Here is a 14,930-nt window from a genome sequence, read left to right as displayed (position 1 = left end):
GCTTCCGGGGCGCAGTAAGAATGATAAATGAAGAAAGACCGATAGTTCACAAAAGTTTTCCTTTCGGCGTCAAATTATATTTTCAGCCAAACATTTTTTATTTCTATGTCCTTGCAACTGCAAACAGAAAGTGTTAATCACTAGAAAAGTAGAAAGTGAAATGCCAGATTAGAAGAAAACCTTCATTAGCTGAATAGTTCTTCATTGATTGCGTTGCCGAAGGGTAGACGGCAGGCAAGAAAATACGTTTTTCTACTGCGTTTAGAAATTGTAGTAAATCAAGTAAACAATAAATTTCAGACTATGAAACAAATCAAAGAAAGCTTCACCTTTTTAAGCCCCACCACCCTAACGGAACACACAGACAGACAGTTAGTGGAATCTACTATTTTCTGGGAGAAATATGAAGACAATGTATTTTGCACTGTAGCTACAAACATTGCTTGTTTTCGGAATGTAGTGTCAAAACTGAAATAATATTAAAAATAAAAAAACGTCGAACATCAGCGAAGTTTTTGAATTCCTCTTGACAGAAAACAAAATTCTGGCTAGTAGCATTCCTGACGTGTATTTGACCATACCTGTGATTGTGGCGTCTTCATCATCTGCGACACTGGCGTATGCAGGATTTTACTTCCGGAGGGGCTGAAATTGTAAAGGCGTATAGTACATAGCTACTTTCTATGGGGGTGGTATACACAATAAGATATTTCCTAAGTGTATTTACTTTCCACTTTCAAAAATGGCAATCAGTGGTCATTTTAATATCAGGGGCTACATTTACCACTGTCTTTTTCCTGAGTTCTTCACTACTTTTATTTGTAATTGTTGATTTTCTCAAAATTTCGGAGGGGGCTGTAGCCCCTTCAGTCCCCTTCAATGTACGCCGGTGAACTGAGAGGTCGTTTTCGAAGCTAAAATTGATCAAAACGTACTTGAAGAGCACAATGACAAGAGTGAGATTGAGTCGACTGACGCTGTTTAGAATCTAAAGTGATGCAGCTTGAAAACTGGGCTTGACCAAACTAGCAAGAGAATTTGCTTCCATCAAAAATTGCAGAGGACTCGTAATGGGCATTTAACAATATCGTCATTTTGGTAGTAACAGTGTATCGTCATATCTAATTATATATATAAAAAAAACGTTTACAGTTTGTCTCTTGTCTTAACCTTTCGTACCAGTTTTTATATTGATTCAAATTACATGTATGCATTTTCATATTTGTACATGTCTAATATAAATGTAAGCGTAAATTAATATTTTAGAAAGGAAAGATACAAAACAAAACGAGTAGGGGCGGACAACTGAAAGTTGCAGGGTGTGTAGAGCGTGTTAGTCCACCTAAATAGACTTAATCCAGAATTTTTCAGCATTATTTAGAGTAGAGGAAGAATCACACGCTTGAAACGGGGTAAAACTAGAGGGAAAGAAAGGGACAGAACATAATGAAAGAGAGAGAAAAGAAATAAAATTGCGAGAAAAAGGGAGAAGAGATGACAGAATAAGAGGTATAGAACAGGGGAAGAAACAAGGAAACACGGAGAAACAAAGGAAGGAGAAAATGGTAAGAAAAGATAGAAAAAGAGGAAGGATAAGGGAAAAGAGAGAACATGCGAAGAAACAAAGAAAGATGGAGACACGGAGGAAGAGAGGAATGGTAAGAAAAAGATAAAAGAAGGAGGATAAAGAGAAAGAAAACAGAGGAAGAAACAAAGAAAGAAGGATGGAGAAATGGAGAAAGAACGAAATGGTAAGAAAGGATAGAAAAAGAAGAGAGTGAGAAATGGATAACAGTGGAAGAAACAAGAACGGTAGAGATATGGAGGAAGAGAAAATATGGTAATAAAAGGAGAAAAAAGATACAAAACATAGGAAGAAACAAAGAAAGAGGAGAAAAATTAGGAGAAAGAGAGAGAGAGAGAGAGAGGGAGCGAGAGAAGTTAAGGACAAGAAATGAAGAAACAAATACATGAAAAGAGAAACAGCTTGATAGAAAGAAATAGGGAAACCTAATAAGAAAAATAGAAGAAAATCAGAGAGAGATTCTTGGTATCCATTAACACGAGCAGAGCCCACCTGAAAATATTTTCTCTATCCACAAGCTCACCCGAACAATATTCTCTAGCTACGCTTGGTGGGTGAATGTCCCTTCGCCAATTTAATCTAACCATCATTCATATTGTTGTGATTGATTGATTTGGTTCATTTTACTTCGCTTTTCTGCCACTTTTGGCTAATCGCGAAGATGAGGATGAGTGATGATATGATGAAATCGATTAAGGGAACCATGCCCTTGCCAGTATTCGAACCCGGGACCCCCGGCGTGGTAGCAGCGCTGTGTTAACTACTCCTTAATGTTGTAACTAGTCTGATGAGGTAGAAAAGGGACGTAAACTATGAACAACCATGAATTTCCGGTCTCCAAATAATGCAATTTTTAATGCGATTATTTAGGGCTGTACTTACTCCAAGAGCAGGACGTCTGACTCCCACAGAGGTTTCACGGAATGGGATATCTCAGGTGGGAATTTTCTCGACAACGGCTCTGCAAAAAGCGGCTCTGATGTTCACCCAGCCACGGTCGAGATCGAGAATATATGCGGCTTGATATCCACGCCACAATGTACAGTCACGGGCAATAAAAATGGGACAACCTATTCCTAAAGTACTCGCTTACCTGCGTGACGTTATGCGTGTCGCCTATGCGGTGATTAGTGGATTCTACAAGTAATAGCACTTTTCAATGCCACGTTCTGCTACCGCCGTACAGTTAGGCAACACACCATCCAAGGAAGCGAGTATTTCAGGATCTAGGTGTCCCATTTTTATTGACGGTGACTGTACCTTCATGGCACCTCAGTGCACAAGGGGTACCTTTACCATTTCTTTTACTACCTCCAAATATTCTAGCCCATTTCACCTCCAAATGTACATTTTTCTGGTGTGGATTTTTATTATTTTCTCCACCCTTAATAGCAAATCGACAGATTGTGGTCTCGAAACATTACAATAGACTTACGAATAACACTTATCGCCTTGTAATCAATACCGATCCAGAAAACACCAAGTGAAGAATTTTAAAAGGTATATTTTTCTTGTCTGCTACTGCACATTGCGTTTTTTAAAAAAATCAAAAACTATTTTTGCAAGAATTTTCTCCCAGCCTTTACTCTCCAAGAGACAAAACTGGAAACATCTAAATATTTTCACTAAATATTTTAATGCAATTGTATCCCATTTCTAATCATTAACAATTAACTCAAAATTATACAAGAGAGGGAGGCCAGCGTGTAATCTCCTGCTTCTCGAAAATGCATCATTCAAAATTTATATATATAATCAAGTTTATTAATGTTTATTAAAATAATATGCTTCAATAAACGTAGGCCAGTTATAAACAGACAATTACCCTTTGGTACACCTACAATGGCATGCCCATGATTTTCGTAGGAGGGTATATGACCATTTCACTTTTTAGCAATCGCTGCTACATTTTTGCCATTTTTTCTTGTATTGCACGTTCTCTTCTTTTAGGAATATTGGGCTATTGGGTGTTTACGACACCCAGCAACCCTCACTTGGACACGCCACTGTACGTCTTATAATTTCTTATAATTTTTTACTTGTACATTTTAAAGTGCCACCTTTAAAATCTAGAAGATTAATAACTCAATATTTTACACTTTATAAGATTCTGAATTACTTAATAGAATCGCCTGAAGTGTTGCAATATTTTAAACTTAATGTTAAGGCAGTAAAATTTAGGTGTCCGCTTCCTTTTTTTATTGATAAATCGAAAAATAATACACATAAATCTTCAGTTGTTATCAGACTATGCACAAATTATAACAAACTTGTTCAAAAGGTACCTAGAGTAAAGTGGACTTCGCGCTTCCTTTTATAACATATAGTTCAATAATAAAAAGAAATATATTGTCATTGCCTAACATTTAAATTTGATTGTATTAAAATTATTCAGTGTTTAGTGAAGCTGTGTTTGTATTAAATTATTTTTATCGATACTATGCACTTAAAGTCATGCTTCATTTACTCTCATATATGGATTTGATATTTGTACAATTTGTGTAATTAATCTCAGTGTTCATCAACTATTGTGCGATGTATTATATGTTTGTATTTGAAAGTATATAGTGATACTCTGTTGTGATTGTACTATATTGTGTTTGTATTTTGTTCTGTAACTTTGTATAACATACCTACTGCCTTTTCTATTCTCTATTTTCTGTATCTTTTTCTTTGTATTTTGTAATTCTGTAATTTCTAAAATGTATATTTATTCTTTATTATTATTTATTCCTTTATTATTGGAACATTATGTTCTGTTAAGGATCTTTGCAAAATAAATAAGTAGGCCTACTTCGCAAGTAGTGTTGCCCACGAGACGAGACTTTGGCCTGTCTCGTCTCGTGGAAATGCTGTGAAATGCTGTCTCGTCTCGAAAATATTCGTTTGTCTCGGGACACATGATCAATCTCGTCTCGTCTCGAATTTTTAAAAGCCTGTCCGGTCTCGTCCAGTGGGCAACACTATTCGCAAGGGTACTCTTATATGCTGTAGGGCTGAAAAAAAATATTTGTCTAAAGTTTATAACAAAAGATATATAACATATCCATAGCTATTTGTATTCTGCTATAATTCATCATCATAATCATACGATAAATAGATTTTTTTTAAATTATTTCTGTATCTTCTCTAAGAATTGGATAACACAGATTTGCTATAATATAACATTGTTTCTCTAACTTACTACCATATTGTTTAACAATACAACATTCTCTACAAACATATTATGATAATCTTTTATCTGTAAACACAGATATTTTTCTGTTCATATAAAGTGACAGAATATAATGTACATGTAATATGTGTGTGTGCGTCATAAATTCAATCCTATTTCGTGTTGAAGGACATTTATGTTGCGAAGTTAATACAGGGGTTCATTTCTTTTATCACTTTTCGACATACTGTTGGATGAACCATGCATAAACTCCAGCTGTGTGGTGAACTTTCGTTCATCCAAGTGTAGCATCGAGTCTCGTCGTCTTCGTTTTCCGGCTTTGAAGACCGTGAGTCCGAAATATTATCTTTTCAAGGTCCTCTAGCGAGACACTGGCGTCTCTCTCAGCCAGTGGGGTTCGTGTTGTATCGTCCCTGTATGTTTGTGATTGTCTCTTCATCCATCTCACCTAATCACCATTCATCCTCATCTTCGTGATCGAACCCAGGACCGCTTGCACCAAAGGTAGGAGCCGTAACGTATGTCTTACATGCAATGCAAGTTGTGAAAGTTGGAGCGGTGTAAAGGCAGCGAAGCCCATTTATATCTTTCTGTACGTAATGGTTCTCCATGTCTCTTTGGTGGTGGAAGTTAAGATGCCCAAAAGGTAGCGGCGCTAATGGGCAACTAATGTAGCGGATTCTTTAATCTGCGCCGCTGGCAGCGCGGTCCTTTGGCAGAACTCCCGAGAGGGGCGGCTGTTATGTAAGAGGGCTCCTTTATGAAGTCTCTCATTAACATCTCGAAGCGACGCTAAACTGCGAATCTCTTCCCTGCGTCAACTTAATCCACGGAAGATCCTCGGCCGACGGCGCTTGGTTGCGGACTCCAACGGAAACAACGAGGCCAATAAGATCCCGTCGTCGCTCCTCCCTCTTCCCACCTCCGCGCCAATCAGAGTCGCCGGAAGGGACGGCCGGAGCCAATCGGGGCGCGGCTAGATTTTGCCTCGTCTCCCGACGACCGACCTCCCTGCAGAACGGAACGTCGCGCCATCTTGTGGCAGAGGGCGCACCGAGTGCGATGCTGTGGTGAAAATGCAGCGGCTGGCACACAGGGACGTGGAAGAATCCATGGGCGAGGACGCGCCGCGATTGTTGTACAACAATGACTCCGCCAGCGACGCCGAGATCGTGGAACGGTCCGAGATGAGTGACGTGTCCGAGATCGACGACGACGCGTCGGGGCGCCTGCACAGGCCGGTCGACGACGACGACGACGACGAGCCAATGTCGCCGGTAGACCTTAGCAGGCACCTGTCCGAGGATTCCGTCACCTCCGCCGGTAGCTCTTCGGCGGGAGGGGACAAGCCCAGCGGTCCTCCCGCGTCGAGGCGGCTGGCGTTTTCCGTCGAGAACATCCTCGACCCCAACAAGTTTACCGGAAGATCGTCGGTGACGTGGCGGCCGCACGAGCCTTCGTCTCCCGAGGACGATCTCTCGTCTTCAGATCAAGGTGAGTGGTACTTTGACAGCATGCTTCACCGTAGGAAATACAAACGCGCCTTTCAGAAACCACTTTTCATGTCTGTGGTGCCCAAAAGTGCTTAAAAAGTGTCCTTAAAGTATTGCAAAGACAAATGCTTTCCCCAAAGTAGTATAAAGTGCAATTCCGAAGGTGTTTCCACGTCTGAAATACTTTCTGCACACTTTCTGACTTTCCAGTTTCCAGAAAGTTTATTCAAAGCGTGCAAATATTGCATTGTTATTATTATTTACATTGTTTACAAGTCCGTAAAGTTGGCTTGATTAACTTCAAGGAACGTCCAGATAAAGGCAACCGTCGATTTAAAAGTAAACGCCATAACTTTCCAAGACGACTTTACTTGTATTTCACCCTTTCAAGCATGTCAATGCCTTTATTTCTCTATATCTCTTGTTACCTCATTCATTATGTGAACTAGACGTTATTTACCAACGTAACTCAGACAATGCAACACACACACACACACTCATAGACACACAAATTCCTTACGCAAATTAATTAAATACAATTATCGGTAATAACTGTACATCATTTTGATATGCACAATCACACATCACATAGCCTATTGCTTGCTTCATTCTTTAGTAAAGAGAAAAAAAAAAAAACAGCGGTTCTTTTCTCTTGTAACACCACTTTAGTGTCATTATTGGCTCAATATATCATCACTTGTATTTCTGTCCGACAAAATATAATAAAACACTTTATACATGAATTGTGTACTGCGAGATGAGTTGTTTCTTTCAATGTGCATAATATTAATCTTGAACTAAAGATACTAATACTTATGGTTTGATGAAAATTAATTGTTATCTAAATTAATTAGTCAGCGGTTGACAAGGTGGCATTATTGGTCGAGACTGCAAACAGTAATTCAAAGTATCATACGTACGGTATAGTTATCCAACAGAAGTTACAACGGAAGTAAAGTTACTTTTGACTGAAAGTGTTCAACTCAGAAACACAAACCGATTTAAAAAGGTAAGTTTCGAAAATATCAACGTGGCATTAATATTTTATAAAAAAACAACTGCTTCGAGTTTGATTTATGAACAGACGTAATGATCGGGACTGAGTGTACACTTCAAAATGAGACCCAACATGCAGATGGTAAATGTATGTCAGTTTTTAAGATTCTGAATCTGAATATCTTTCCCTACTTATGTGCAAATAGCCTTTAGTGCTGACGCACCCATTCATTTTAATTCAACAACAACGAAGATTGCGATTATGCTTTGGTTTGTCTCAGTACCAATTTTATATTTTCTAAAATGTTTATCATTTAGAAAAACCGTCCCGATATTCTAAACACCGGTGAGCTTAATATTAAAATATGAGAGCAAATGAAATACTTTACAAATAATGTGAACAAATTCGTTACGGAGGACATCATTATAATAGAACAAAATAATAAAACTCCTTTATTGCAAGCAATGGGCGACAATATTCAGACCGATTGTTTGCTTCCAAAAAGGAGAAAAGTTTACATCGTATTCAAAGACAATAATAAACATATAATGTAATGCACATTGATAATCATAAAATATACAGCTTATACACAGACACATGACAGAAGGTTGAATAATAATAATTGTAATTTCAGTGCACAACAATCTGAATGCATATGTTTTTGTGTTTGTATACAATATATTTTCATATTTATCGTCGATTATCTGCCACTTTTGACTAATCGCGACGATGGGGATGAATGACGGTTAAATGAAATTAATGAAAGAACACTCGCAACCATACCAACGCCAGGAATCGAACACCGAACCATTGTTGGCAAGATCCACCCTCAACACGCTCATCCACCGACAGGCATTGTTTAAAGTATATAAATTCCATTCTGACAAATACTCTTTACAGTACTGTTGTAGGAAATATAATAAAAATATAAATATATATTTATAGTATTCCCATAAATCACAAGGCCTATAGACCTATAGTGCAGATACTGCAGATTGTCAATGTCGTCTGAAATTTGCTAAAGAGTTGAAAGAAACAAGAAGTTTCGTCCACGATAGGTCAGAGCTACTGCTAATATTGAATTAAATGTTCAACATGGGATCCAAATATTTTAAAGTTAGGATGATGCAACGTCGCTTAAGTCTTAGTGCTCTTGTCTAGGTATTTGAAATAGAAAATAGTTGTCACAAAAGTATTAGAAATATCTATAGAACAGCGTGCTAAGATGTGTAATTTTTGTTGAGAATTCGAAATCATTAAATTACAGTTAATTAATATTTGGCGAATAAACTTTTACAGTTAAACGTGTAATGTTTTTTTCAAATGATCGTGTCTGATCTCAATTCATGCATTTTTAGTGCATGCATTTTTAGTTTATGCATTTTTAGTGCATCACATGAAACAACAGCTGATAATGTTTATGCACTTTTTATGTTTATCCACTTTTATGTCATTAATTGATTCATTTGGTTTATTTTTACTTCACTTTGTCTTCCACCTTTTGGCTAACCACGAAGATGAGGATGAGTGATGATATGATGGAATAGATGAAGGGACACTAACAAAGAACACCCATGAGTAGACCAGGACTCGAACCCGTGACTCCTGGTGTCGATGCACTCACACACTTTAATGTGTTAATGGGATCAACATATTTGTGTCAATTGACACATCTTGGGTTCTGTGTGCATAGAAGGAACTCTAAGTAGATTACATTTTTGTTTAGATAACAGTTTTAAGCAATGGCAAGCGATTTTTTAAAAAAATCAATTCCGGATTCAGCCGAGGCTTTGAATAAAAAATTACAGTCAAAACAACTCTATATTTTTTTTCGGAAAACTTATGCAAAATGTTATCGATACACCGTAATTTTACAGTGAATTCGCGGCTGGGCACCAATCACGTCCCCGTAACATTATAGTTGTTACCGTGAAAAAAATATTAACTGCAGAAACAACAAATACACCATAAACAATGCCTTAGTATTCTTCGTATCTCATTTGTTTGCATGCAATACCCTGGCAGTTACTCGTTGTTACTTGAATACCAACTGTTATGTAATTTTATAACTAATTTTGAATCTGGATCCCTCATGATAATAATGAAAGTTTTGTAACACTTCTTCAATACATTTTACATTATTTGTCATCATGTATGGTATTTGTAATTTTAAAGTTTCGTTCAGTGGTTTGTTTATTTTATTTATGGTTAAAATTTTAACATCATTTTTACATGTACACCGTAGAATTTACGGTGTAATCACTATAAAGTTACGGAATTTTTTTTATAGTACACACACACACACACACACAAGAGACAGAGACAGAGAGAGAGAGAGAGAGAGAGAGATTATTCTAGTCTTTCTGCATTCAAAATCTGAAGTTTGGTTCTTGAACTTTTCCGAGAAGGACGAAAAACTTCTCCATTCACTCTATGCAACATTCCTCAGCTTCTCGCGGCGATAACGCTCGACTCTCTCTCTGCTTCTGGAGTCCAAACTTCCGGCTCCTGTCCCTCAGCAGACTTTGAAATATCTACCATTCAGAATTACCAACTCTATCTTACTTTCCAGTTACTTCCGTGACTGGGAATTACCAACAATTACGTTACAATTATTGTTATCTTGAATCGATGCTCTGTTCTATTAATGCATAAATTAATATTTATTGACAGTAAAAAGTTGACTTCATTATTTCCCTTTCGTAAAAAAATGACCATGACCGTTTTCAAAGAATGAATTGCCATTACACTAAAGTTACCGTAAAATTTACAATATTCTACCGCCAAATTCAAGTCTCTGTAAATTTACAAAAAACGGGACACAACCGTTTTTTTAAAAAAAATTAAATCTAATATTCTATCATGCACAAAAATTGTAAATTGTAGTTGAGGCAGTTGCAGTTGAAAACTATCATTGATTAGGTTTACTATTTAATGACTTAAAAACAGCCATGGCCAATATATTTACGGAACTTGGATGGTAGTAAAAATTTACTGTCTTTGCCCGTCATTTCTCTAGTCGTCAACCCGACTAATATAACTTTAATGATTCAATTTTTTAAAATATATTTATGGTGCGTTCAGCTGCAATTTATATGCATTACAATATTCAAATTTAAATAGAAAACGGTTGCGTCCTTGTTTTTTGAAAATTTACAGGCAGACCGTTAAATTCTAACGGTAGAATGTTGTAAATTTTACGGTAACTTCTAAACGTGAAAAACCCTCTTGATGATTTGAAAATGGGGAGGGGCAAAGAATTTCATGTTTATATAGGGCTACTTCTTTTCACAATTTATATAATCTTATGCTCATTCACAGCCAAGGAAAGAAACTACTTCTCCTTCTAAGAAACTCGTCTCTGTTAATACATTTTTAACTATGTACTACATCTCGAGCCAGACCCACTTCAATTCACGAGTGCGAAATATAATTCAAATTTGAAAATTTGCTAATAATATTGTAATCCCGCACACAGAACTATTAATGCATCAAATCAAGGTTTGATGTACTTTTGGTGGATACATTGACACAATTAAATGTGTAATTTTGGTTAATTAGAAATTACCGTGTCTGCTCTGATCAATTGATGCGTCATGCGGAAGAACAGTTGAAGGAGCTCCTTTGATGCATTTCCCTGAATAATTTTTCCCTATGCAAACTTATTTGATGCACGAAAAGTAGATCTTTAGTACTTTATGCACCATAATGTATGTATTACTGTAGTAAAAAAAGCAAAAACTGCACATTTGTGTTGATTCAGACATTTTTTAAATTTTTGTATGGAACAAGATATACATCAATATTAAAAGAAATGACCAATATATATTTTATTTATTTATTTATTTATTGAGAAAATTTCAGATACAGCACAGTTGGCCATTTTGCACTGAAATTGTCAACAATAAAAATGCAAAGATAATAATAATAATAATAATAATAAGCAAAACATATTTAAAAAATAATAAAAGTAACAAAATAACACAAAAGTGAATAGCAAATTAACAAAAAATAAATAAAAGATGGCACTATTTGATATTATTTACAAACATTTCTTCTAATAGATGACCGAAAGGCAAACTCTGAGGAAAATATATCGATTCTTATATATATTATTATTATTATATATATTCGATGATAGATCATTGTATTGTGTGGCAAGTCTGTAAAAGATAGATCTCTTTTGAATTTCAAGACTAGGTTTTTCTGTATAAAATAATGTTGTATTGCGAGTTGAGCGCATAGGTACTCTAAAGTGGAATTCCTCAAGAAGTGTGTTTCGCCATTGTTGTTATTGTTATATTAATGACATTTATTTTTGTAATGGGACTCGAACATTTACAGGGCCTCCCAAATGGCGCAGTGGTAGTGTCGTCGCCTTGTAATCAAGGCGTCCCGGGTTCGATACCCGGTGGAGGCACATAGTGGTTCGGATTCCACTTTAAACTGTAGGTCCAGTCCCGATTAGCCTTACTGTGCATAAAGTGGACTTAAAACACTAAATCAACCAACCAATCGAACATTTACAATCTAAAAATTCTAACAAAAAAAAAATACATAACATCATTAAGCCTTGTTTTCAAACTGAATAAGGCAGAAATTTATTTTATTTTAAAACATAAACTAAACGTAACGTTTGAACTTTCTAGCAAGGTCTTCGTCAGACTCTGTACCAAGTACAAATGAAAGAGGTACAAAACAGGACGATATATATACACAAAAATTACTCCTCCTGCCTTGGTCAGCATATTGAGTTTTTCAAAAAATACATGTAAAATGACCCTAAAATTATACATAAAAAATTACCCGTAAAGCTCCCTTATATATTAAAATTAAATCCTTATATTTTAGTAGAACTCCGCGGCGGAGTGGTTAGCACGCTCTACGACGTCATGGATACCAGGGATTTCATCATATTATCAATCATCTTCACTTTTCGCGATTAGCGAAAAGTGACAGAAAAGCGAAGTAAAATAAACCAGATTAATCAATTAATTAAAAACAACTTAATTTTCCACATGCAACATGAAACGTGTACTTGTAAAAGTACTTTAAAATTTATGAAAGCCTAATTACATGTATAAAGCATGGAGCTCAGGATAAAGAAACAAGTTTGCAAGTGCATGTACAGTGGGATCAATTAGTATTACCGTGCAAATTGTCCATCAGCATGTTCGTGTACTTTATTTGACCCTATAAGAGTTTCAGGAATTAAAAGAAAACTCAAAACAAGCTGTTGACAACTTCTGCACCAGCATACCTCGTACAAATCCATCGCTTAAAAACACATAGTATGTAAGAGAAACATGAATGAAAATACTCATGGACAATTTGCACGGTCATTCTCATGGATCCCACTGTACTAGATCAAGTCTTTGCTTCCCTCTGAACTCTGTCGTCATCCGCGACCGTGATCCAAAAAAACGTCTGCGTCATCTTTCTTTGTTCGGAAGTAAAAAAGATGAATTCTCCGTTGTAGGAATTTGGGAGAAAGATAGAATACGATACAAACGCACAAAACGAACGCCAAGGATCAAAATGCAATTCAGAAACATCAAATATGCTCAAAAATAAAAATTGCAATACAGAACTGAAAAATGAAGGATAACCCAACAAATGTAAAAAAAATGAGAAATATAATGAAAAGAAAACAATGTCTCTTTTCAACTGAAGAGAACTGGTCATACTTTTAGCATCTCTTTCAAGGTTGCCCTCTTCCACCCAAAAAATAGTCTTTCATCAACTTCTATGCTTATGACGTATAGGCAAATCTTGAAAATACAGAACCGTCACAAATGATTGAGCAAATTTCAATGATGAGTGACTAGGAAACCTATCCAATCATCTCATAGAGTAGCGCAGAAAACCTTTGAAGACAATTGAGGGGCTCGGGTGTAAAACATGGTGACATTTTCATCATTTCTGAGTTCATTAAGAAAACAATTATTAGCTATACTGTAGATAAATTGTTTTCGTGTTGTGTTTACCAATTTCAGAAGGCTTCACCGAGTCCAATGCAAGTTGCACGACATGGCAATTTTACTTGAAAATTGAAAGATGGCACATTTTACATTGCCCCTCAATTGGAAACGATTTTAATTTGAAACAATTCAGTATGTGCTCCATTTGGGCCATGTTGAATATCCAATCGGTATTCATCTTCTCGTCGTTACTGAAATTAATCTCAAACTCAAACGAGTATCCAAGATGATACATCTTTGATCACGACGACACACTTTTCATCAACATCTATAAACATTGACGTCATTATCAAACGAAGAGCTGTGCTTATTTCAATAATTGGCAAAGTCCAACACGTGCCATTTCAAAAAGTAATTCTACTGAAAAATATAAAATGTATCATCTGTGTAACAACTATGATGCCACACTTATTACAAAGGATAATCATAGGGTCAAAAGGACATAAACATAAAAACAGACTTAAATTGCTAGAATCTTATTAAGCTCTTCATGAGCATCTTGTTGGTTTTTTGATTGATTGATTTAATACTTTTTACTTCGCTTTTCTGCCGCTTGTGACTAATTACGAAGTTAGGGATGAAAAATGATAAGTTGAAAGTGATGAAAGGACAATCACAAACACACACACACCCATCACACACACACACACACACACTATATATATATATACCACGGAGGTTATACTGACTGTATGAGCCCAGACAACACAGCATCAGTCAGGAAAATGTAATCCAGGGTATATTTTGTTCATTGTTGTTGTCGAGCATAAACACACATATTTTACTATAGCTAAGAAATGACAAACACTTATGATAAAGATACCTCGAAATGTTGTTTCGTATGGCACTTTGATAACCTTAACAGTTATGAAACAAGATCGAGCAGGACTTCGGAACGCCAATTACTGTACCCCTTCGCCAATATAAATATGATTTACTTATATTCCTCAATATGTTCCACGAATGTTAATGAGATGCTATCCTGCCTGAGCCCAGATATAACAACAACAAAATAAAAGCATGGCTCAATATGACTTTTTGTGTATGTCAAAATTGGCAAAATATACACTGAAAACTTTCCGAAATTTTTATTCATGGAGTCCCGGGTTCGATGCCCGGCAGGTTCGAATCTTGCTTTAAACTACAGGATCAGTCCCGAGCTGTGTGCATAATGTAGATTAATGACAAACTTCGACTTTTTACCCATAAAACCTCGTGTTTCATTATTCTAAATTCTTGATTTTTCTGAATAACTCTCACATTTCACTTTTCGCACTTTCAAGAGACCGTAGAAATGTTAAAGTATCGATAGAGTGAATTTTCGCCTAAAATGGAAAATATGGCCCTAGCGAATATTTTTCCGAATTGTAACTGCCCCAGTGTTGGCAGTTTGTAGCAATAATTATTTTATATTGAAGAAAGAAATCGATAAATGTCTGGCCACCTTAAAAAACCCATATCAATAAGAGAATCGTCGCGATTAGCCAAAAGAGGCAGAAAAGCGGCGTAAAATGAACCATATGAATCAAATTAACAAGACCGAAAGGACATCAATATATCAATATAATATACAAGAGGACTTTGCACATTCTTTTCAGATTATACAAACGACAAAATAACAATAAATGACGACAAATGACTTTCATTTAAAGAACTGTTGTTTGAAAAGTTCTAATTTTGTATGAATCGTGAACATCTA

General features: G+C 36.1%; 1 protein-coding gene across 1 annotated transcript in view; it reads left to right on the top strand.

Annotated features, from left to right (window-relative positions):
* Positions 1–5,836: 5,836 nt before the first annotated feature.
* LOC145991814 (homeobox protein slou-like) overlaps positions 5,837–14,930 on the top strand; it is a 38,645-nt gene continuing 29,551 nt past the window's right edge. The window contains exon 1 of the mRNA XM_083127860.1: positions 5,837–6,254. Coding sequence (XP_082983986.1) covers positions 5,837–6,254 — 418 coding nt within the window. The remainder of the gene's footprint in view (positions 6,255–14,930) is intronic.

This window comes from Lepisma saccharinum, chromosome 8 (genome assembly GCF_977018435.1).
Source record: "Lepisma saccharinum chromosome 8, izLepSacc3.1, whole genome shotgun sequence".
NCBI lineage: Eukaryota > Metazoa > Arthropoda > Insecta > Zygentoma > Lepismatidae > Lepisma > Lepisma saccharinum.
This window is presented reverse-complemented; position numbering and strand designations above follow the sequence as displayed.